Source organism: Patagioenas fasciata, chromosome 1 (assembly GCF_037038585.1).
Source record: "Patagioenas fasciata isolate bPatFas1 chromosome 1, bPatFas1.hap1, whole genome shotgun sequence".
Lineage (NCBI taxonomy): Eukaryota > Metazoa > Chordata > Aves > Columbiformes > Columbidae > Patagioenas > Patagioenas fasciata.
Window position 1 is genome coordinate 149,185,181 of NC_092520.1, and position 24,418 is coordinate 149,209,598.

The 24,418-nt window shown below is 42.2% G+C and overlaps 1 protein-coding gene across 3 annotated transcripts in view; it reads left to right on the plus strand.

Annotated features, from left to right (window-relative positions):
* The window catches only part of TMTC1 (transmembrane O-mannosyltransferase targeting cadherins 1), a 150,009-nt gene that overhangs the window by 71,730 nt on the left and 53,861 nt on the right, over positions 1-24,418 (plus strand). For all 3 annotated transcript variants that reach the window (XM_065841836.2, XM_065841827.2, XM_071817312.1), the window contains exon 9: positions 13,529-13,650. In XM_065841836.2, the coding sequence (XP_065697908.2) occupies positions 13,529-13,650 (122 nt within the window). The remainder of the gene's footprint in view (positions 1-13,528; positions 13,651-24,418) is intronic.

The following is a 24,418-nucleotide window of genomic DNA, read 5'->3' on the forward strand; positions in this document are numbered from 1 at the left end:
AATTGCAGAAATGAAAGTGAGGTTGTACTAGACTTGTCAGAGATGAGATATGTGCTTACGTAGAAGGTGTGTCTGTGGATCACAGGGAGTTACAGGCTCTTCCATCTGCAGTTGTGTTGTGGAAGCTTCTTTAGGAAATGTGTTGGTAATAATTTTTGAAATAGTGCAGAAATTTATCTTCCTAAACATACATCTCAATCAAAAACATAGTAGGGGAGTAATGGCTTTTTAATACCTATGTTACGTGAAAACGTGCAGGTCATGTACATGCTTCAGTTTGCCCTGTTAGTCTTCTCTGTACCCCTGATAAGGAGATGGACAATGAGTCAAACAGTTTGAGACTGCAGAGTCATTAATTTAGATTATACATTGACAAATGCTGTATGGGAAATATGGGAAAATACCCGATTAGGTATCCGCTAGTTCTGCCTGCAGGTTGTACATCATCTTGTGTTCCTCCTGCTTTCATTACTCACTGCTAGAGATATTCAGAAGTGTTTGTATTAGACGTAATCCTGTTCCCAGGGAATGATAAAATTCTCATTATCCTGGTACTGAACACTTCTGAAAAATCTTATCCCATGTTCTTTGAAGTTCCGGTTGTTTTTTATTCCTTCTCCTGTTGTTGGAATTCATGCTATGTATAAGATTAAAGTTGTTGGTTTGCTGGAAAAAAAAAAAAATCTTCCAGGATTATCCAAAGACATTTTGTGTTATTTTATTTTGAGTAAAACGATGATCCAGAAGGATTCCTTTGGGTAACTTCTACCAAACTGCAAAACAACACATTTCAGAACACTTTGTGCATTAAATGTCTAGATTTTACCGCATTTTTATTCCTTCCTCTTTTTTTTCCTTTTTTCTTTAAATCAAAACTATTCAGTCTGAATTTATGAATACCACAGTTTGATTTGAAAGTGCAACTTGTAATTTTTTGTGAGAATAAGTTCACTGCTTTGCTCTTAACCACTGTTAATGTTGTGTTAGAGCAACATGAATTTTGCTCTCCAGGCATTTACTTAAAGGATGCTTTGAAATTCATCTTGTAGATTCCCTTGTGTTTATCCTTGAAAAGCCCAAACACAGAATAAATTGGATCCGAAGTGCTCTGTTTTTGTGTCTAACCAAAGTAAAACCAGAACCATGGTGCTCTAATCAGTCTCAGCTCACCAGCAAACTCACTGTAAGCATGGAACTGATACTGGTTCCATTTGGGGTCAACATGACATGTTTCCCCTGGCCCCAGGTACTATTAGAGGTAGCCGAAATGTTCTGCTTTTCAGGAAATCTTAAATTTCTTGAAGCTATTTCCAATTTCATTTTTAGCAATTCTCATAACAACCCATTTGTGATACTGCCGTTAAGTGGTAAGAGGATAATTACACTGTGCCGAGTAGTGTGAGTTATTGAGGAAAGCAAAGAGTAGGAAGAGACGCATTTCCTGGAAGTAAATGATCCTGTTTGGCTTCAGACACTCTCAGGAATGTCTTCTACAGTGAGGAGACAAAAGGTTAGGACACATGAACTGCAGGCACAATTCCTTATGTTAGGCTTTAAGAAAGCTTCTTTGCAAATTCAACAGCAGCGGCCTTTCATACAACATAGCTCCCGCCAAGACGGACCATCCTTCACCTTCAGTCAAGCCCCAGACAGGCCACTTCTCATGATTTTTGCAGCTTGTGGGCAGCATCAGATGCATCAGTTATTTTTTCATATTTCATAGAGTATAAGGTGTCCAGCTTCCTTTTTGAAGCAAGGACAGGGAACTGCTGGAGAGGGTCCAGTGTACGGCAACAAAGATGATTAAGGGAATGGAGCGCCTCCCTTATGAAGAAAGGCTGAGGGAGCTGGGTCTCTTGTTTGGAGGAGACTGAGGGGTGACCTTATTAATGTTTATAAATATATAAAGGGTGAGTGTCATGAGGATGGAGCCAGGCTCTTATCGGCGGCAAACAATGATAGGACAAGGGGTAATGGGATCAGCTGGAACACAAGAGGTTCCACTTAAATTTGAGAAAAAACTTCTTCTCAGTGAGGGTGACAGAGCACTGGAACAGGCTGCCCAGGGGAGTTGTGGAGTCTCCTACTCTGGAGACATTCAAAGCCCGCCTGGACACATTCCTGTGTAACCTCATCTAGGTGTTCCTGCTGCAGCAGGGGGATTGGACTAGATGATCTTTTGAGGTCTCTTCCAATCCCAAACATACTGTGATACTGTGATGTAAAACTGTCTTAGCAGCCATTTGCTCTCCTTTTTCACTGCAAAGTCTAACCTGGAAGCAATAGCTTGCAATTTTTTAAGGGATGGTTTTAGAATGAACAGACAAATAGTTTATGTGTCTTTCATTGGAGTGTGTAGGTGTGCAGGGGTAAGAGAGGACAAAAACCTCGTATTCATTCTCATCGACACTAACACTTTCTCCCTGCACAGAGAATTCAAAGGCTAGAAATGATTTTGGCAGAACTGAAGACATCTGTGTGGTGAACTGATTTTTCAGTGGCAAGAGGCAGTGCGTGTGCATCCACAAAACAAGCTCACAGGAGACTCACAGAATATATTACATGGACTGTAATTAGCAAATGCATTTATTGGATTTCTGCCTTTGTTGCCATTGAATTTTAAACAGGGCTAATTTGTTGTTGACATTTGTGATTAGGGTAATAACCCTGTTGGCATGTATGTGCAATGCTGATAAAAGACATCTAAGGCACGAAGCTTTCTTGTTCTGTTTCATTGTGTGAGCATTGTTACACCTCAGAACGAGAAGAAACAGTGCAAGTTTTCTACCCGTAACTGCTTTCCTTGAAACGTCTTTTACTAGATGAGGGGGTTTATGCTGAAAACTGCAGAAACGGAATGGGCAGCTCTCCAGTTTGTTATTGTTTGGAGAGAAAACCTCCCTCCTCGTCCTCCTTTTGCACTTTCACTGTTGTCCCTCTTACATAATGAGGAAGTCATTTGAAAAATTACCTTGTTAATTTCTTCTCTATAACTTCCATTCACTGGGCTGTTTCATAGTTCATTCTAATCCCTCGTGCTTATCGGCCAGAGATCTCCCCTTCAGCAGGTCACCAAGGAGGACCTGCTGCTCTGCATGGTGTTTAGGTGCACAGCCACATTTGTCTCTTGCTGCAGCCATCCCTGTCGCCTGTGAAAATTAATGCCTTTCTTTAGGAGGCCTGTGGGGAGTAAAGAAAAGGCCTGCTTCTTGGCTCACCTCCCACTGGGAGCAAAGGACCTCACTGTCGTCTCTGGCCAAGATTTTTTCATAGTGACTGTTGTGGCAAAATGCAGTACATCATTAAGCAGTTCTTTGCAACCTTTTGAGACTTGATTTTTCACTGTGTAGATACCCAGTGAGTCACTGGTGGATCTTGAAATCCTCAGGTTCTGCTCAGCTCTTGGCACTGAACTTCTTCGCCCATGCTGGCTGGGCGTTGAGTAGCGTACTGGGGATGTGACAAAGGCCGGGGATTCTATTGCAAACACCTGCATCCTAGATGAATAATAGCATTTGGGGAAAAAACGATAATATTTGTTTATTGTTCATTTTCAAAGACTGCTTCAGCTGCAAGGAATGGAGCTGGTCTGCTTTGGGACTAGGTAGATTACAAGGGTATCAGTCAAATGGATGCAGCAGTCTCTTTTTGGTTGCCAAGCACACCAGTTACAAGGCCAGCGAAATAATCTGTCTGATGCTTCAAATGGCCACCAATGTACCCAAGGGGCTGTAGTGCTGCTTTTCTGTGCTGGGAGAAACAGTGAGCACCTGGTGAACTACAGAGAGGACAGCAATTCTGGGCATATCATCAGGATGATGGTTATTTCTTTGACATGTCGTAGTAATTCAATGAGCATCAAAGCAAAACCCTTCAGGTGTTTGAAGAGCCAGTCCGCATGGCATTTTTAGGTTGCTGCTTAATTAGCAGTGTGATTAAAATGCGGCTTGTCCTGTAGTGGTAGCTGTGAACGTGTGTACAGAGCACATGATGGATCAGATTCCACTTTCCATATGGCACCTGATATATGGAGGGCTGATAGTGAGAAAATTCATGTGTGTGTAATGGGGTGATTTAGAGCAAGGTGATCAGAAAAAGTAATTTGAAACAGTAGCTTTTGTACCTGACCAGTCTGGGGGAGTTTATTGGGCCTTATACTGCTTGGCCCTCATCTTGCATTTATGCTGATGACCAGCACTATGGAGGTACCTTCTGATGGTTCACAGCACCTTCTGTTTATTCAGCAGGAACATGTAATAATGGTGAAACAGATTCATCATGTCTGAGGAAGGAGTGCTACTTATGTTTCATATCAATTAAAAAAAATTCCTCTAAGGTCATTTTAAAGAACATGCTTTACTGCTGTGTGTGACATGACTATGTATGGTACAGGAAGCTTTGATGGTTTTCAGGTTGTATTCATTACATGCAACTGAGATATATATTACTATGCTGTTCTTATGCTGCAGTGGGTTGGTTTTTACTTCAGGTCTAATTTTAAGGTAATGTTGCTTCTTTACATTTCTCTGCATAATGCTTCTTAGCCAAGACAAGGCATTTTATACCAAATTATTGACTTTAATTCATGCTGTAATTGGCATCATATTGCCATTTATCCAGTGGTTTATAGGTATGGATATCATCCAAGCCTATTCCTCAGTCACTCACAGACTGTATTTCTTAGCTGACAATGTTTAATACCATGAGGAGAGGAATACATTTGTGTCTTCTCTTTGTGTGCATGTTTCTGTTGGTTTTGCTAGCACTCATTATGTGTATTCTGTCATGCTATTTATTTACTTTACCTTGCACTCCTGAGACCTTTGCCTCATTTCCCAGGTTTGGCATTTCATTAATAAATCACAGCTCACGGACCTTTCTGGGGAACAGTTGCCTTTTATAATATTCTACGGTAGCACCAGCACAGTAAGAAAGTGTGCCTAGCAAAATTCGTATGCCACAACGCTTTCCGAACAATACCTGCTTCAAAGGCACGGCAAGGTGAATAAGGCTATTTATCGACGGAGTCTATCTGACGAGCTGGAAACCACAGTCATTTTCATAAAAGGTCCATTTAAAATAAATCCTGCTTTCATTTTCCTGAGGGCCCACTTGAATTCCTTCCACTTAGAGAGAAGGTCAGGACTGATGTTCTTAATCCTTAGCAGCGAGGGCTTTCTGTGCTGCTTCTGTTGTTAATGTTTGCTGCGGGGAGAGAGTAATAAGCCAGAAAGACTCTGTTTAGTGAAAGCCAGAGGGAGGGAGGGATGGGGGGAGCTGCTTGCGGGCGCCCTGCGTGTCTCGCCGGCCGTGTTTCTGCTCTGCCGAGCGCTGCAAGCGCATCAGCTGCAGGTCCCCGGGGGGGCTGGAAACAACACGGAAACCTTCCCAGGGCGCTTGCTGTGCCAGCCGACAGGCTCAGGTGCAAGATGAAACCTTCCTCACTCTGTGTGCGATTGCCGTTCTGGGTTAAAAAAACCCCCAAAAAAGTGAAATCATTAAAATACCTTTTGCATCAGATATTGTTTTTGTCCTTGGTACATTTTTGAAATAACATGTTTGGGGCCTGGTACTCTGAGTAAATACAACCATAGCTGAAGCAGTTCTGATTTGTCCCACCGTGAAGATAAACAGCATCTCACCAAACGGGCAGGAGTTTGTCATGCTGAGTAGGTCATTTTCATAGGGGCACATAGTTCTGCCATTTTCAACATATTAACACAGAATTACTGTATTTTCAGATATATTCTTTTTGTTTCTGCCATTTTCTTCTTCTGATTTGTGTTCATATTTCAAGACCCACTCAGAGCTGAAAGGTTTTGGAGTGGCATAATAGTAGGGGTGAGTAGGAGAGGGTAGGTGGAGTGAGGACCAAGAAATTTACAGCTGGGGGAAATAATGATGCTAATTGTGGCTGCTTGGTCTTAGTTAAACATTAGGGTGCTAAGCCATTGCGTGATTTCTGTTATGATCCTCTTGTTCTGCGTTACATTTTAGGAGAAAACTCACCGTAATCACATTAGTATGTACTGCAAGCAGTGTGCATGTGTTTAAATTTTTCCTTTTTTGTTTTTTTGTTTTTGTTTCTCCCCCCTCCTCCATGTAGTAAATCAGCCTGTGGTCACAGAATGAAAGGGAAGAGCAAAAAACAACCACAAGGTCAAATTCTAATTCCTGGAGCAATTTTTTGACTTTCCTATTTCCTTTTGGAATGTTGCACTTCTCTTTCAAAGGTGTATGTGCTCCTGCATCCTGCTCAGATCGGGTTGTCAAGTGAAATTCGAGGTTGCGGAGATTAGGGATTGGGAAAACCAGTTTATATCTCCAGGGAATTTTAGAAAGCTGGGTAAGAAAGACTGTAAACATGCAGCTGAATGAGAGGGTAGCTGAAGTCTACAGAGAAAAAGAAAGTAATAGATACCAAAATTTTACTTTAAGATACTAAAGTAAAAGGTGAAATATCGGTAGAATATACTTCTGTTCCCTGCTGTAGGTTATGGGATTGGGAAAGGGCTATTTCTGCTTTTATTCCATAACTGAAAGTCTGATTTCCAGAGCTGTTGAGCATCCGCAGTTCTCATTGATGTAAATGATGCTTTTAGGCACTTTCAGCATTTCTGAAAAATAGGCTGTTTTACCTAGTGATACAGACCAGGACTTGCTTCCTTCTGGAAACAGAAAGTGAATGATCTCATTAGGGTGGTCTGAGAAATGTGCCAAGGATTTCTCTTTACATAATCCTGGGTTAGGAAGCCAATGATACTTTCAGGCGTTTTGATCCAGTTTCTGGCTGGTGTATGTTTTCCTGTACACCAGTTCCTGAAGAGGTGTTGTTGGTGGTGAACTGGAAAGTAGTTTTTGTTGTTGCCAAATGCTCAAAATAGGATCAATGTGTCTGGTAATTAATAAAGAGTCAGCAGTGGTGGTCAAAATAACATTGGAAATCTCCATGGCTTGGGACTATCTGTGGAGTGTAAAATTAGCTTAATTCTATTCAGTAGTAACGGTGGGTGTTTTTATCAGAACAAGATGATCACCGAGGAAAATTGAGTTATTTTAGGAAGACAGTGAGTTGCTAAGACTGGGATTCAAGCAGCTGGCACTACTGAAGATGCTGATTTTTTTTGTTTTGTTTTGCTTAATGAGATGAAAGAATAAAACTCCTGATAAATTGTAGTGATTAGAGAATTTGTGGCTCTTTTTGTAGGAGCAAGCTGATTAAGCTGAGTGTCTGAGCCAGATTTGAAGCTGGGCAGTTATGTTTTCCTTACCAAATGTTTGAGTTTTTCAGACCATCTGTTAACACCTGAATTTTGGCACTGTTTGCTCAGAAGTGGTGGCACAGGCAGCAGAGGGAAACAGCCACAGCTCCACGGTGCCCTGTTTGGCCACAGAAGATAAAGGTGTATGTGTCCCATCCTGATTTCTGCTGGTAGCCTAAAGGAGACCGTGCTGATGGTACCTGCAGCATGGTACAGCTCTGCCATGACCTGTCTGTGCCTGCATGAGTGAGGTGGGACTTGGGAGCACCCTGTGCTTGCATCTGCAGCTTCACAGCAACAGATCATTTTCCTGTGAAGGAATGAATCCCTAGGGTTGATTTCTGATTAGCTTAAGTTTGCTTTTTATCACATTATGCATAAACGCTGTCCCTTTTTATCTTTTATTCCGTGTATGTGGAAAGTTCAAGAGCAGATGTTTGCAGATCCTGAACTCTTGCCAGCTGAAATGCTGCTGGTGGTTTCGTGCAGGCCACTGAAGGGTCATGGTGCTGAGCTGCTTGTGGCTTCACGAGTGACTGGTGCAGCAGGAACATGTGAATTAAGTTTGCGTGCAGTTTGCACAAATGGACGTTAGGAATAAACTGAAGAAGCGTAATCCTCGCTCTGTGGTCTACAGACAGTCAAGTAGCTTCTTTCAATCTCTGTGTCTCTTTTCATAGATAATGCACTTACCTCTTAGGCCTGCAAGCGTTTGAAAATGTGTAAGAGCAATCATTGCTTTCGTACAGCCATGCACTACCAACTTCCCTGGATACCAGCTTTTCTGCACTTGCAGTCAGATGATCCAAGTATAACATCTCACTGGCTGCAATGGACCATTCAGAGCTCTCTGACAGAGGGTAATTGAAGCTTTTGGTAGGAAAGAAGACTTTACTCCATGGAGCTGTTGGTTCTAAGTGGTGGAGTGGTGACGCTTGCCTCATTCTCAAAATAAACTCTTAGAGGAAGAAATTAAACCTGCTTGATGGCTACTTTCCCATCAAACAGGCAAGCATGTATAAACAGCTTCGGAAACATTCCAAGGTAGGACAGAAGGAAATTTGCTTGGACTTCTTTGCCCAGCTGCTTTCTTCCCCGAGGTGCAATTTTGTCCAACCAGGAGGAAGGTTGTCCTCACAGCTCTACTTCCCAACACCTCACTCCTTGGAGGTGCCAGGGGATGTGAACATAAGTCCTGCCATCACAGTGTGAGGCTTAATGGATCTGGCACCTCAGGTGATGCTTTCTCAATGGGAAGCACAGGGCTTATGCAAGTCCATAGTTTGTGACAGATACGTCAAAGTAGTCTGCGTCCCTGCTGTGCTAGTACTTTGTGGCGTCTGGCTTGTTGAAGGCTTGTGATTTAATAGTAGTCAGCAAGAATATGTCTTATATGTAATACGAGAAGATCTCTTTCAGTTGTAAACTCTAGACTTTCTTCCTTTTCCCCCAAATTGCCAAGGAAGCAATTTTTGAGATTTATTGCTGCGTTGATGGATTTTGGCCTTGGAGTGATTCTTTGCTATTTTGTTTGAGATAGTGTGACAATTTTTTGCCTTGCCTTTGGGAGAATAAATGGTGTTTTTTAGTTCTTTGATAAATTATGAAAAGTAGCAGGTTAAAAAAAAAATCTTCTTTATTAGTGGTTTGTTATTGTTTTTCGTTACAATATCATGAAGGCCTTATTGTCATTAAAGGTGGATGTGAATTTGAAAACCCTCACCAAATGATTTGCTATAGGGAATGTTATTTTGATTTAAAGTTGGCTTGTCTTTAACAAAAAGAATCATTCTAAGGTTAATTCAAAGGTGCATTTTTTTTTTTTTCCCCAGAAACCTCTGTGACAGGAAGATGTTTTATATTTCCAGAAGAAAGCACTATTTTTAAGAGGAAAGGAGATGTCTCCCTGTAAAAGGAATGAAGTGATCTATAATTTCTAGTCCTAGCCTTTTTATTTTAAGGAAAAAGGAAGTAAAAATTGCCTACTACTCTTTAAAAGCTTTTACTACTGCTCCTGGCACCTGGAAGATGCTGGTTCTGCCACTTTTAGCTCAACAATCTCTTGAGTGGAATCACGTGACTAGAGTAGTTAAACCAAATAAATGGTCCTGAATTTTTTTTCTTCCCTGAAAAATGTAACGAGCTGCAGTTTGGTAGATTTTATGTATTAACTTATCTAGTTTATTTAAAAAAAAAAAAAAAAAAGTGTGAAGGGCGTCTCCTGTCGTTTGTGTTGGATGAAGATTGTGCTGTCCTCTGTTCCTGCAGCCCTACAGTAGCATTCCCTGACGTTCTTGCACCATTTTGTCCTGCTTGTCTGCTCTTCTATAAATCTATCAGCCCCTCCAGGGGAAGGAGGAATAAAAAGTGAATCTGCTAAGTAAATTTTGATAGGGAAGAAGATAAAGGACAATATAGTGTCTTATGAGACTCGTGCTTTTAGGTTATCTATACACAGTCCTTTCAACACATTGTGGTTGTGTTTCTGTCCTTTTTTTCTGTTCTTTCTGAGCTGCCTAGGTGAGCAGAGGTTAGCCCTTGCTGGGGGGACAGGGATAGGTAGCTCTGCTGTGCCTGGAGCCCTCATGAGGCTGGGATAGAAGCATGTGCAGCTCTTGGGTCAGGGCAAAAGCCAGCTTTCATAGAATCACAAAATGGTTGGGGTTGGAAGGGACCTCTGGAGATCATCCAGTCCAACCCACCTGCTAAAGCAGGTTCACTTAGAGTAGATTACACAGGAATGTGTCCAAACAGGTTTTGAATGTCTCCAGAGAAGAAGACTCCACAACCTCTCTGGGCAGCCTGCTCCAGTGCTCTGTTACCCTCAAAGTAAAGAAGTTTCTCCTCATATTCAGATGGAACCTTCTGTGCTTCAGTCTGTGCCCATTGCCAGTCATCCTATTCTTGGGCACCACTGAAAGGAATTTGGTCCCATCCTCTTGACACTCACCCTCGAGATATTTATAAATATTGATGAGATCTCCCCAGTATCCAATCAGTCAGTAGGACTTGTTTAGGGATGTGCAAAATAAGATCTGGCTGTGAATAGGGTAATGTTTTCCTCCAGTATAAATTCCGAACTACAGGCAGCCAGTGATTTAGGTATTGTTTGTGCCAGAGGCTTAATCCAAAACATCTAGTTAATGGCCACTGACAAGTTTCAGATGACCAGCAGCCCCCCCTGCTCCTCTTGCCCACAGGCTCTCCCCAGCTGCAGGGCCAAAATGTCCAATACACGAAGTGCCTATACAGGTTTTGGGACAGTCAATGGCTGGGTAGAGAGGAGAAACCCCAACTGAGCTCTGGAGTGACCGTAGCACAAGCTTGGCAGTTTGACCTGCTGGTTTGCAGGCAGGACCACACATAGAGCAGAATCAGCTGAAGCCTGGGCCTTCAAGGACTGGCTCTTCACAAAAGCCTGTGTCTGAAACAGATGCTTTAGAGAGGGTGCTGCCAAATGTTTCTTGTTTCAGAAATAAGTAGCGTCACAGAGGGCTCTGCTACTCCATGAAGATGGTTCATGCTGCTGGGCTCCCGTTTCTGAGGGACTAAGCTGGTGGCCTTCCGCCACCTTAGTCTAGAGCTGTGACTTGTGGAGGTAGAAGGGGCACACAATGCCATTTTTTCCTTCAGCTGAGGTTGTTGCCACATTTTCCTCTTTCTCATTTGATGTACAGGCTTTATTTGTCTTTCTCTAGCATTCAGTTTTCTTTGCTTATCTGCAATGCTGCAGCCTCGAATAACACTGTGTCCTTCCTAGAGATGTAAACTAGAGGTTGCTTTCCCAATTATTGATTTAACGAACAGCAGCTGGAGAAATATTTGATAGCTGGTTCATTTGAAACTGAGAGCATATCCTGGGGACAGACAACATTTTATACATTAGCAGTGCACTCCTTTTAGCCCAAGATGATTTCTTGTGCCTTTGGGTCTGTGTTGTGAAACCCCTGGGGTAAAGTAGTGGCAGCAAATGGGCACCATAATTAGGCCAGACAAGGTGAGAAGGGAAGAGTGTGTCAAATGGCAGGAGAGAAATGGATATGAAGTGTCCCAAGCTGGGTGGGAGGGAGGGAGGGAAGTTGGAGTTAAGCTAGGACTGATATTTTGCATCTAGACTTGAGAAATAATTTTTATCCTTTTCTTTTTCTTTCTATTCAATTTTCTATTGTAATTACAAGCCAAAATGACCATTACCGGGCACTTCTGCTCATCAGCTTCATGAATTGGTAGGGATAATGTATTCTTGGTGCTGTTGTGACTGCAAGAAGGCACTGATAACTGCAATTACAAGATGCTGAAAAAGTGGATAATAGCACAGGTGATGGTGGAACTGTTTAAAGCAGGTATTTGTAAAGAAGTCAGAAGACGTAAGTTCTTCTCCGTTCTCTCCTTTCTGTTTCCTCTTTGAGCCGGGGAAGCCAGTGTACTTTTTTGTGATCCTGTGGTTCAGCTCCTCTGAAGCAACATCAGAGAGAGCCTTGTAGCATGTACTCTTGCATTTGTATCCGTAGTAAATGCTCATTGTCTTTCCAACACAATAAGATCATGGAATCACAGAATTGTTTTGATTGGAAGAGACCCTCAGGGTGATCGAGTCTAACTATAACCTAACCCTGGCACTAAACCATGTTCCTAAGAACCTTGTCTAAACACCTTTTAAACACTTCCAGGGATGGTGACTCCACCACTTCCCTGGGGAGCCTGTTCCAATGCCTGACAACCCTTTCTATAAAGAATTTTTTCCTAATATCCAATCTAAACCTCCGCTGGTGCAACTTGAGGCCATTTTCTCTTGTCCCATCTCTTGCTACTTGGGAAAAGAGACCAATCCCCTCCATGCTACAACCTCCTTTCAGGTAGTTGTAGACAGAGATAAGGTCTCCCCTCAGTCTCCTTTTCTCCACGCTGAACAGCCCCAGTTCCCCCATCTGCTCCTCATCAGACTTGTGCTCCAGACCCCTCACCAGCTTCGTTGCCCTTTTCTGCACTCTCTCTAGTACCTCAATCTCCTTCTTATGATGGGAGGCCCAAGATGATGATTTTAATAATGGGACTTCTGAATTTCAGCCACTGCCTAGGCCAGTGGTAACCAGTGTCACAGTCTCTAACTGGGCAAAATCAAGACAGGTTGTTCTGCTCAGCACCGCGTCGTTGATTGAGCTCCTCTACTCAAAAATCTTGTTAAACGTTTCTAAATTTAGATCACTCTAGTAAAGGGAAGCCAATTTCCTCTCCAAAGTTGAGAAATCACCCACAACAATTAGGAAGTGCTGCAGCCATCAAGTGATTTTGGTTGCATCTGTTTCTAAGTGTGACAAAGCTTCTCCCAATGACTGCAGAAGGGCTCTGCAGAGGCAGCATTGTTGCAGGGCAGGAATGCGCAGATGTCTGCCTGGGTGATTTAACAGACCTAATGCTAGCCTGATTTTATTCTTTGAGATCATCGGCAGAAAGCATGAGCTGATTCACCATCTTGGGGTGAAATTTGAAACTCGGCTTGCCCAAGGAAGCTTGGGTCCCTCTGTGGCAGGAACAGTGGCTGCTCTTGATCACAGTGTCCTGAGATGCTTGTGCTGGCCATGCAGCAGTTGTTTTCTGCATGTGGCAATTTGAATTCTCCTCAAAGAGCTCAAGTGAAAGACGTGAACTTTAACATATTGCACATCTCAAATTTTCAACTCTGAGTATGGAGACCTCCTATGTTAAAGTATCATTTCAAGTTTAGATATTGCCTCGAAAGGGATAAAGTGACTGCATTAATGTGCCATTCATGACTAGTTTTCTTTACACAAAACGTGACTGCACAGTTTTTTTTTCCTCAGTTACAAGCATTTAGGATTGAGCACAGTGATCTGTGTGTATGTGATATGCGTTTGTGTGTTTACATACAGCCACACTGTGGTAGACATGCTAATATATACATTCACCCTATTCTATACTTACGTATTACCAATATGGGGTATATCTTAAATGCTATCTATGCCATCTCACGGGAGCTACAATAGAGCTGACCTTGGAAAATATATCAAGGGTAATAATATACGCTGTGGTCAGTGTTTATGTGCTTTCTGGGCATATCCAAAGCACGGTAGGTAAATATGGAAGAACAGTATCTTGGAATAATTTCTTCTAAATGCAGAACATATCAAGTGTTAATCTAAGTTGCTTATTTTATTAATAAGGATCTCAAAAGGAAAGGGGAAAGTTAGTGGCGAATGAAGTTGCACTTTTTTAGTTGATACTTGTTTAATTTTGTATTATTGCAGAAACTGGAACACAAAGAAGTTTTGGTTGGCTTGTTGTTCCTGGTTTTCCCATTCATCCCAGCCAGCAACCTCTTCTTCAGGGTGGGATTTGTGGTGGCAGAGCGAGTCCTTTACATGCCGAGGTAACTATTGCAATTGAATTCCTTTCTAATAAGACCACCATCCCGATTTCTAAAAGCAGATGTAATTGCTTCTTCCCTTATACAATACTTTAAACATATTGCCTTTCAGTTTTGGCATGGTAGCATGAGAGATTTTGTAGTCATTTGAGAGCAAATTTCTTGGCAGGAGCAAAGCTACCCAAAATTTTATCTTATTTTATTTTTAACAGAGACTTTTTGGTATGCTTGAAACAGCTCAATGCAGAGATGAGGTGGTGTTTCCTGAGGATTGTTCTCCAAGACTCTTTCTCTTGGTATTACAATGGCATTATCAACTTTAGTTGTCCAGTGTCTTTACCTAATGAGCAATATCTGAAAAGTTAACCTGTGATATTTTTATTGTGGTATTACTCAGCTTTCCTGCTACATTAGGTGGTCAGTAAAAACAAAGGTGACAGTACTGCTGTGTTAAAAGCCTGCTGGCTTCAGTTGTGGAATTAGACGGCTGGCTTCCTGCCTGTAAGCCATTGACTGCATACCCATCTAAGAGTGGAGGATTTGCAGTTGTTGAAGAGGATGAGGAAAATCCAGCCACTGCTCCATCCTTCAGCCTCTGCCTTGGGATTTTCCTCCACTTCCAGCCTCTAACAGTTGTCACTTCAGCAATCTGGGTGCTTCTGATTCCGTTTTACTCAAGGACAACTTTGAGGTGTTACTTCTCACATCTCCACAGTATCCAGACCAGAGACTGCAGTGGCAAAGAATGTTCATCCAGGATGCACCAGACCATTGCCCATTTCACAGAACCACAGAATGGTTGAGGTTGGAAAGGGATCTCTGGAGGCTGTCTGGTCTCAACTCTCTGCTCAAGCAGGGCCACCTAGAGCCAGTTGCCTAGGACCATGTTCAGATGGCTTTTTAATATCTCCAAGGAGGAAGACTCTGCAGCCTCTCTGGGCAACCTGTGCCAGTGCATTTTTTTCCACCCATGAACATAAATGGTAATTCTTGGAGACTGCAAGCCAGAAAGTCCAATTATATCATCGGGTGCAGGGGGTCAGTGTCTGTTATCTCTGATGGGATTGTGGAGCTCTCAACAAAACACTAGTCCTCAATTTCACTTGGGATTACTTTGTGGTAACTGAAACACTAGTTTTATTCCACAAAGTGTTTAAATTGGATTCCTCATAAAAATTGTATTCCTCTAAAAATTCTGAGAAAAACACTTTTAGGTGGTCTGTTGCAAAGTCATATGCATATTCTGATGGTTATTTGTATAAGCACTAACACAAAACAGCTGCTCATTGGTGTGAAACAGGCTGTGTAGGAGCTGTTGTATTTATTACAAGCTTCCTAGGCAGTAGGCTATATCTCTGTGCTCTGTTATATACTTATTCACTTTTTTGGGTCAAATCCTACTGCCTTTATTCAGATGACTAGCCCTGCTTTTGTTTGCTGATAGTATAAGTGGTAGTACAGTGAGTGAAAGTTGTCCCTCGGAGTTATTTTGCAAATGATACCCTCAACTAATGGATCTTGCATCATTTCAAATTAACTTGGAAATCAGATTGCTTTAAATTCATGTAACAGAGAATGAGGAAACACATGAAAGCGCAAAGCTATTAAGGAAACAGTCAGCTGAACACAAGGTTTTATTGAGTGGTTGCATTTCCGAATCTCAAAAGAACAACTGCGGAAAATACTTCAGCCATCAGCAGTTCCTTGTCCTCCTCCAGATGAGACTGCTGATATAATGAGAGGAGGGGCAGTGAAGAAGAAAAAAGGGTACGTTCGCGCAGGCAAAATTAATCAGCGTTAACACGTGTACATATAGCTTGTATAGTGCTTTTCTTCTTCCTGAGGGCTTTGCAAATATATGACCTACAAAGCAGGTAATTGATAGTTGCTGCTTTTTTTTTCAGGCAGAAAAACGGAGGCAAGAGGATTAAATGATTTCTCTGGAGTAAGTCTGTGTCAGAGTCCCTGGATCTCAGACTTTGCTCAGATCACTAGTGTCCTGCTTTGCAATATTTGGTTTTTGCCCTTCCCCCAGGCTGGCAGGCAACTAGTCTGAGAAGGGAAGGCAGTTTGTGGTAGAGATAGGCAGTTCCCAGCCAAAGGATCCAGAGAGAGCTGAACTCTTGGCTCTGAGTTACGAGGAAATGAGCTCTCTTACATCCTCTGGGTGTAAAATGACGTGAGAGGTGACGGGGACTTCTGCTAACGTTAATGACTATGACAGGACAAAAATCACCTTGTTTTTTTGCCCTTCCTTGGGAGTGGGGCAGTTTAATAGCAACAGCTCTAGGAAGGGCTGATGTTCTTTATGTAGAACAGTCTTTAGCACTTCTCTTACGTTATATCTTGAATAGGGCTTTTCCTGTGCTTTACTATTCCTTCTATACAAGAGGTTGTCATTCTCCTTTATTTAGACAAAAGCCTTGAATGAAATAGGGAAAAATTAGAGACCTGTCTTTCTAGGGTTATGCTGCCAGGTGCTTTTCTATCTCTGTTTCAAGCAATAGCCTTTTATCAATATTTATGGATGTGGCAGTTGTGTATGTGTGTCACAGACTGAAGTCCTAATTCAGTGTTGCTGAGTAGTTACCTGGGCAAAATGTCAAGCATTTTCTTTCCAATAACAGTTAAGTAAGGGCCAAAGGATTTATGTAAAAGATGTTGTAAACAGAAAGGAATAAGCCTTTTGCCTGATATCTCATTATATGTTTGGGCCTTGCCTTCTGGGGATTGATGGGTATTTGAAACAATTCCTCTTCTGTCTGCAGCCATGCCTTGGGGGAGAGTGATATAAGCTAAGTCACTGTGGTTGAATGTTTTCTTTAATTGGCTGTAGCAAACCAGAAATATTTTGAGAAAATATTTATTTTTATTTAGTTTTCATTTGAGGGTTACAAGCACATATTGAAATCAGGAATTGTTAATGATAGTATTACTTTAGCCTGAAAAATTTCACAGGAAAACAATTCACTGTCTCTCAAAATTTAATTTTAATGTTGTTATTGTTTTCATATCTTAAGAAGGGAGAATTTGTTTTCAGGAGGGCTAGGGCTGTGAAATAGGTGTCTTGGGAGTGGTGGACAGGATGCAACTCTATAGGCCACAGTTTTGAGAGTTATCACAATAAATAGCTGGATCAGTGAAAGACTTAAACTGCCCTATGTTTTTCCCCCTTCAAAATGTAGATGTAGTTATGGTTACTGCATAGCTGCTAATGCTGCTCAGAACATCACAGACAGCCTCATTGCTTGGAAATCTAGAAGAACTATGTGCATCCAGTTATTCTGAGCTGTGAGCAATTTGTCAGTACTTAAGCAGGAGCAGCAGCTCTTGCTCTGTGTTGCCCTTCCCCAGGCAGGAACTGGAGAGGCAACGCGAACCCTTGGGCCATCCAGGAGCTGCCTGCCCTACTGTCATACCAGGAGAGCTGGGGTTGCTCTCACCTCATGGGATTGGACTTTTCCTACCGGAACAATTTCTAAGTTTTCCTCATCTTTCACTGCTGTCCTGAGAGCAGTGGCACCTGACTGGGCTGCTCTATCATAGCTGGACAACTTAAGCTGTTTTTACAACCTCATATGAAGCAACAAACCAACCAAACAATTGCTACAGGGCTTATTTCCAATTTGCTGAAAGCAATAGGCCATCCAATGGTACCTGCACTGTTTTTATAGCAACTTATTCATGGTGGACATTGCAAGGACTGGGTTGCACAGTGCACGCTCCCAACACAGGGTTGCTGTCATTTTTTTTCACCAGCTCCTCACTATATCAAGAGTTCATGTTGCAACCCTAATTGTCAATACTAGAATATGAGATCACTGCTACGTACAGGGTGGCATTTGCTTCAGTGTCTATCTCAAAATCTGCAAGAAAGCCAGCATCCAGAAAAGAGTGCGCTCGTATTTTTCAGGAATTTAACACATCATGTTAAAACTTTCCCCCTGCCATAGCAAAGCAGGGACCATATGGAAGTATCACTTTTGCATAGAGCATGTTTTTGATTCTTTGTGCTAATGCATTTGTTCCAATTAGTGTTATTCTGTACAATCCTAACTTCTGTAATTGAAAAAGAACCCGGTAGGTAGTGGAATCATCTGTAATTTTTATGGACCTGAGCAGAAGTCCCCTTTACTTATAAGGCAGCCACTTGAGGATGGGACTTACTGGTGCATCTCTTTTTCTAGGAGCATGTTATGCTCTACACATTATCTTCATTTTTTTTAAAGACCAGTTGTGTAATGGAGTGGTGTTGTCTTTTCAGTTTCCTTTGCCATCCCTTTCTTTAAGGTTATTTGAAGCTACAAGTTCACTAGGAGCTGAATTCCTGTTTACTTGTTCAGCTTTCCTTCAGTATCAGATCACATCCAGTTAGGGATCATCTGATTTATAGAAGCAGCTCCTCTTTTCAATTGGAGTCAAACCCCAACCCCAGCAAAGTCATCAGTGAAAGTCCCGTTGGCTCTGCAGAGCTCGTTTATCTGCTCCCTGATCTCAATTCAGCAACATAATTAAGCTTTTTGCCTGCTTTCAAGTTAAATCCACAATTCATCTGGGATTTGGGTATGGAATCCAAGTTGCACCTGCTCCATTTACTTAAAAAAACATGATTTTTGTTGCTGCTTTTTTTGCAAGAGCCACTGAGCTGCCGAAGTTTAGAAGGAGCGAACTGGATTAAGTTCTCTGTAGTTCAGCTGCAGACCTGAGGGGACTGGGGGAGCATTACATGATAGCAGTGGGCCAGACCCCAGCCCCATCCTGATCCTTTTTTACCTTGAGGGGTTGCCTGTCCCTGCCCCAGGGTGTCAATTCGAGCAGAGCTCTGCAAGGAGGAGAGGAGGTTGGGATCTTGGCTGAGGTGAGTGACTCCGGTTTTGCTTCCCCATCCCAGGAATAATGATTCCGCTCTGCCCTTTGGAAGGGGACAGAGTTAGTTCTGATTAATTAATGAGAATTAACTGCTTATAGAAAGGCTAAATGCTGCAAGCATCTACCTTTCAGATGCACATCCAAACCTAAGCTCCCAGCTTTTGAAGGCTTGCCCACCGCTATTAAACACTTTAAAGAGAAATCAAAGCAGCCATCTTCTCTTAATGCAGGCAAGAAATTATGAGATGGTAGTGCTGGATATTTTGGCAAAAGGCAGTAAAGAAGTAGGAATAAAAGCCAAAATGATTCTGCAAAGCTGAAAAAGATTAGCTTGTGGTGCATTTGGTCTAGACTGCAGTCTTGTGTTATTCTAACTAAATTTAAAACATGCTTTTGAGAAACATGTTGCTCTTTGGCTATGTACAATTGATCCAGGAAAAAGGTACATTTGTGTTGCGTATGAGCGGTCATGGCTATACTGGAAAGATTTTTGGTTTCATTGTGATATATTAGGTTAAAGGAAAACCTTTAAATGCATTTTTTCTGCTCTTGAAAATAATGCAGATATGTAATTACATTGCTTCTAGAAGACAGTAATAAATTAAGTTAATGTCACCTTGTGGAAACAATCTACTTGGTCGTGTTGATTGAAAGAGGAATTCTTATTTACAAGGGAATATGGTGCTGTTAAGAGGATGCCTTATGAAATTTAATAGAAAATATTTTCTTACATGAAGTTTTTGGGGACTTGCAATGGATATGAATGGGAAATTATATCCCCACTATAGAATTCCGGAAGTTATTATAGTATTTTAATTAAAACTATAGCACACAGACCCTTCCTCAGTAACATATGTAAGATTTAGGGAAATTTCTGTGGAAACCCTGTGGAATTATATCGGATTTTTCATTTATAAAATGTTTTCTTTTCGTAGTACATATAGTATTCAAAAGCCTGAAAAGTTTCTCTGTTACCTGGAAATATTTCAGATAGGAATCTGTTAGAAGGCAAATCTTGGACTCAAATACTCTAATGAAGCTGGTTTGTTTATCACGTGAGTTATTGGAAGGAAGGGAAGGGGAATGTGTCCAAATGTTAAATAGCCATTCAAAGGTTAGTGAAATCATTAATTTCTAGTCCATATTTTCTCTCTAATATGGGAAATAAGGGTTCCTGCATCTTCTCTAATTACATTGTGTTCTGACTGGATGACCACATTGCTAGTGGAGGTAAATCATTTTCGTGACTTAGCTGATCAAAGTGTCTTTAACATAGGCCTTCATATCTTTTAATTTAGAGCCAAGGACAAAGTCTAACACTAAGTCATAAGATACTTCTCCAAATTAGATGTATTGTGCCAGAGTTTATGGTTCTCTATGTCTTTGTATTATGACTTGCAGACTTTATTCCAGGAAAAGGCCTCTTAATCCTGGTGAAATTTGGCATTTTATTCAGCAGAATCAGTAGTAAGTTAAGTATGTTGCCTGTTACTTGGTCATCACACTGATATTTCTGAGCTGTAAGGCTTGTTTTTTATCCAGTGGGATCTTGTTTGTGTGCTAAATATTATATCTTGGTGGTGGTTCAGACATAATTTAAAACCTCTAGTAACCAAGGGGGGCAAAAAAAAAAAAAAAGATTGATTCCTTGTCATCATTACTGGGAGACAGGCAATTTAAACAAAATTTTTTTCCCCAAAAGCCAGTACCAGTGAAGATGCAGAAATATTGGCTGTCTGTGTGTGATGGAGGCACATCCCACATCCTCCTTGCCTTTGGACATTTCGTCTAAAGACGTGACTGTTCCTACAGGTTTTTCCCTTGTATCCCTGACTGGTTGAGAAGGTTTTGATAAAAGATTTTCCCACTGGAAATATGACATTTTAGTTAGCCCAAAGTTTTTGTCAAGGTGCACTGACTGCAGTGCAATATTGGGTAAAATGGCTAGAAACAAAAGACTTCTCCATCCCCAAATGGAGTTTGTAGTCAAAAGGACATGGACAACAGAAATAGACAGTTGGATGGATCTGACCCAGAACTGCCTCATTGACAGAGATGCTTATCTGAGAGTTGGAAAGTCATGGTCCATCTGCCACACACCAGCAGTTTTCCAGGATTGTTAGCACTGGATCTACACACTGCTGGATCGCTCAGTGGTGGCAGTTTGATCCAGACCTGATCCAGGCCCATGCTTGCACTTATGTCACGTTAGCTAGCCCATAACTCACTGAATTTAGATCAGCCTTGTACCAGGTGCAAGAGAAAATCTTGATCCAGCAGTAAGCTTGGCAGCACAAAGTTAAGTTAACTTCTCAAAAATTCCTGGCATACATTTGGACCAGCGGAGTGTGGTTATTCTAGGTCAGTACTTGGGCATTGATGGCTGGAGAATTTTGGGGACCCCAGGCTCGAAGCCCTATATATAAGTGCACTTGCTGCATCCCCAGCTCTAAGCCTGACCGAGTGCAGTGGTTTAATATAAGTGATCCAGATTGCAGTTAATGCCTTAGCTTGTGAGCTTTGGGCTTTTCTTAGGGACCTGAGTGCAAGCTAGCACACACATATAAGTACACAGTTTTTACCGACAAAAACATTTTTTAAAAGTTAAAATTTTATCCTGGCCCAAAACAGCTCCAGCCTCAGAAAACTTGCTGTTTTTCATAAAACAGCATCTTTGCTATGCTGCCAGCACTGCTTGTTGCTGGAGCTCCGTGCCTGAGAGTGTTTTTTGGGACAGAAAGAGCTACCCTGGCCATGCTTATTTTTGCCAGCGCTCCCTTCCGCATCTGACAGCTGCGTAGTGAGGCAGGAGCAGACCACATGGCGTGCCAAGCTGGCTTTTTGCAATCAATTACTCCCCATTAGAGAAGTGTGAGCAGAGCTGATGAGTTTAACAGGACCGAACTGCCTTTTTCCCCTGCAGCGACAGCCCTGCCTGCAAGCTGCATTTCAGCTGATTTGGGGTTTTCCTCCCAGGGTGTTTCCCCAGCTCAGGCTGTGGAGCTGGAGCACCTTGGACCCGGACCACGAAAAATATGTTGTGCCAGGTAACATATGTGTGAGACTGGGGCTGGGAAACTTGTGGGGAACTTTAAAACTGAGAGAATTGAATGTTTCTGTTCAGCATTTGGACCTGGCCTCAGACATGGCCTTTCTCAACGCTGCGCTCCCCACTCTCTGAGGAGCAGCAGCAGCAGGGCAGGCGCTTTAATTGAAGTTGTGCACGTGAGGGTTAAACTTGCTTCAGAGCAGCTTGCAAGCGAGGGTTAGTTTTTATGGAGGGAAAGGGAGTCATCTTAAATAAGCACTGGAAATCAAGGAGGAGCTTTGCAGCCCAGAAAGAGCCTCTGGGGTGAAGTGTCAAAGCCAAGTGCATTTTCTGGTCTCAGTATAGTTTTGAGATAATCCCTTTTGTTGCATTAGCAGCCCCTGAACAGGGCAGTATTTCTTCTGTACTTTGACAGGCTGCTTGTAGGCAGTTCTTTTCTTAACTAGTATATATGTATGCATCTGTATTCTTATCTATGCTGAGCTCTGAAATTGAGTAAATGCTTTGATGAAATCAGTGAGTTTACTCCAAGTTTACCTGTGTAGCTGAGATTAAATCAGGTTAAAAAAAACCAACAAAAACAACAAAACAACACAAAAACCAAACCAAAACACCAGCTACTTTACAAGATTTGACATCCCCAAAATAACCATTACAAAGTGTGAGAACGGCATCTTTTCTGCATAGTTTCTCCCACTTTTTTTAACTCCTAAGCTTACAGCCCTACCTGGTTGGGTTAGAAAAGGTTGGGGCTGCAGCGCTGGTGTCTGGGCCGGTTCTCTCTTGCATGGTGCCTCCAATTTCAGCGCTCAGCCTACTCTGCCCACGTGCTCCTCCGCGGAGTGGAAACCTGCGCTCTGCAAAGTTGTACCTTGGAAAACACAGTAAGATGCGTGACTAGAACATTCAGGAGCTTTCTGCAGCAGTAGGTGTCTATACAGTTTCTGGAGGAGGCAAGATGGTTTCTGATGCAGACAGCTGTAGCAGAACATTCTGATAATATTGGGCTGCAGCACTAACCACACGTGTCTTTGATTAGATGCTGTTGCCAAGAACAAAATGCAGTGAAGCTGTTCCTGACTTCTACTGAAAAGTGATAAACCTGATCTACAGAGGGAAAGAAGAGCTGTGTGTAAGCGTTGTTAGAACAGCCTTGCCTTGGGAAAGGGGCCATAATGGCCAAAGCAAAGGTTGAATTTGTGACCTAATCATGGGAGAAGTATTTGCAAATATTAAGTATCTGCTGTTTTGGCTCTTGTTTCAACCAGGCGGTATCTGTAGCATATTGTGGGAAACAGGGTCTCTGTGCCACCTCATTCCCATCTGCTTGTGCCTCCTCTCACTTTGCTTCCTTGCAGGTGGAACAATATTAACAAATCACAGAAATTAGAGGTGAAAATCTGTCACTGCACAGCTCCCTGCCTGTGATCTACCAGAAACACATGGCACTGGTGCTGTGGGCCTGCCTGCCGGGTGCAGCTCAGCCCTCACTCTAATTTGGTACCTGCCTAACGTACCACTTCATTACCTCGTGAGTCTGAAACACAAGGAGTTGTGAAACCGTTGGCTGAGCTGTCCTGCAACTTCATTGAATTTCTGAAGCTGCAGGTTCTTCTGTAATAAGTGTTCTCATAGTGAGCCCACGGAAAAACTATTACCATGTTAACCTGTTGCGCTGTTACTCAGGTCTTGCTTTGCCTCTGGCCCTGGGGACCAAGCTGGTGTGGACTTTCCACAGTGGGGAACGGTTGTTGCAGCAGGATGTTGCTTATCCTACAGAAGAAGAAAAAAAAGCTTAGCAGTTTTACAGTAATCCAGTGGAAAATGGAGTTATAAAAATAACAGTGGGCTGGGGATTTTGCTTGTTTCCAATTGTTTCGTTTTGGCTATGAAGTATTGCAGAAAAGTGCTTGCATGACGGGATGACAATGCCAGGAGAAAAGGTCTTCTTTCCCCTCCCAAGGAAATGCTAGAGTTAAAATACTAAACAACCCCCAAGCCCACAATCCTGCAGCCTCCATACATATGCAGACAGCTATGGAGATGTTTGGAATGTAGTACTTAGAAAAATTTTTCAAGTGGCAAATGGGTCTTTGATGAAAGGTGCTTATGAGACATTTTCTTTTTTTTTTTTTTTCTCTAAATGGATGTGAGTAAAATCTGATTTCCTGACAAACCAACCCTAACATTTGATATGGAGCCCCTGGCACTTTGAGAAGAAAAGTTAATGTATTTGAAATGTCCTGTGTGTTTGTAGGTGATGGCAGGGTCAGGGCAGAGATAACCACATAGGAAATGTCTTAGAGTCACCTGGCGAGTTACTTTAATTAGATAAGTGCAGTCTCACCTGTATGGGCTCTTCCCACTATGGTACCGCTGCTTCGGCTGCTGCTGACTCGCTAAAACTCAGCACAGCTTCCAACAGTTTTATCTAAAGGTTGGCGAGGCTGGGATCAAGGGAAATGGGATTCACTTGCATCTCATGGGTGAAGCACTGGGGGGCGGCTCTTCAGGTCTAGTGTGTGTCAGGGCATGTTGCTGCTGCAGCAGCTCCATCATGGCAAGCTTGGTGCTTTACTGGTTCCAAACTTCACAGCACTGAAGCTAATTTCTGTACTGGGACTGTTGAGTCTCATGTGAAACAAGTGTGTTGTAAGGTATGAGGGATTATGCGTTTTTGAGACCAGGAAACAATAGTGATATAATGATGGTTTTTGATAGATGCTTAGTACATGGCTGTGAACACCGTTTTAATTAGAACAGACCATGGAATCTGAAGGAAGGGTCTGGCTTTGGCCTGATTTCACCGTCATTATTTGGCCTTAATGTAGAAATGTAAAGAGAAAGCAAAAA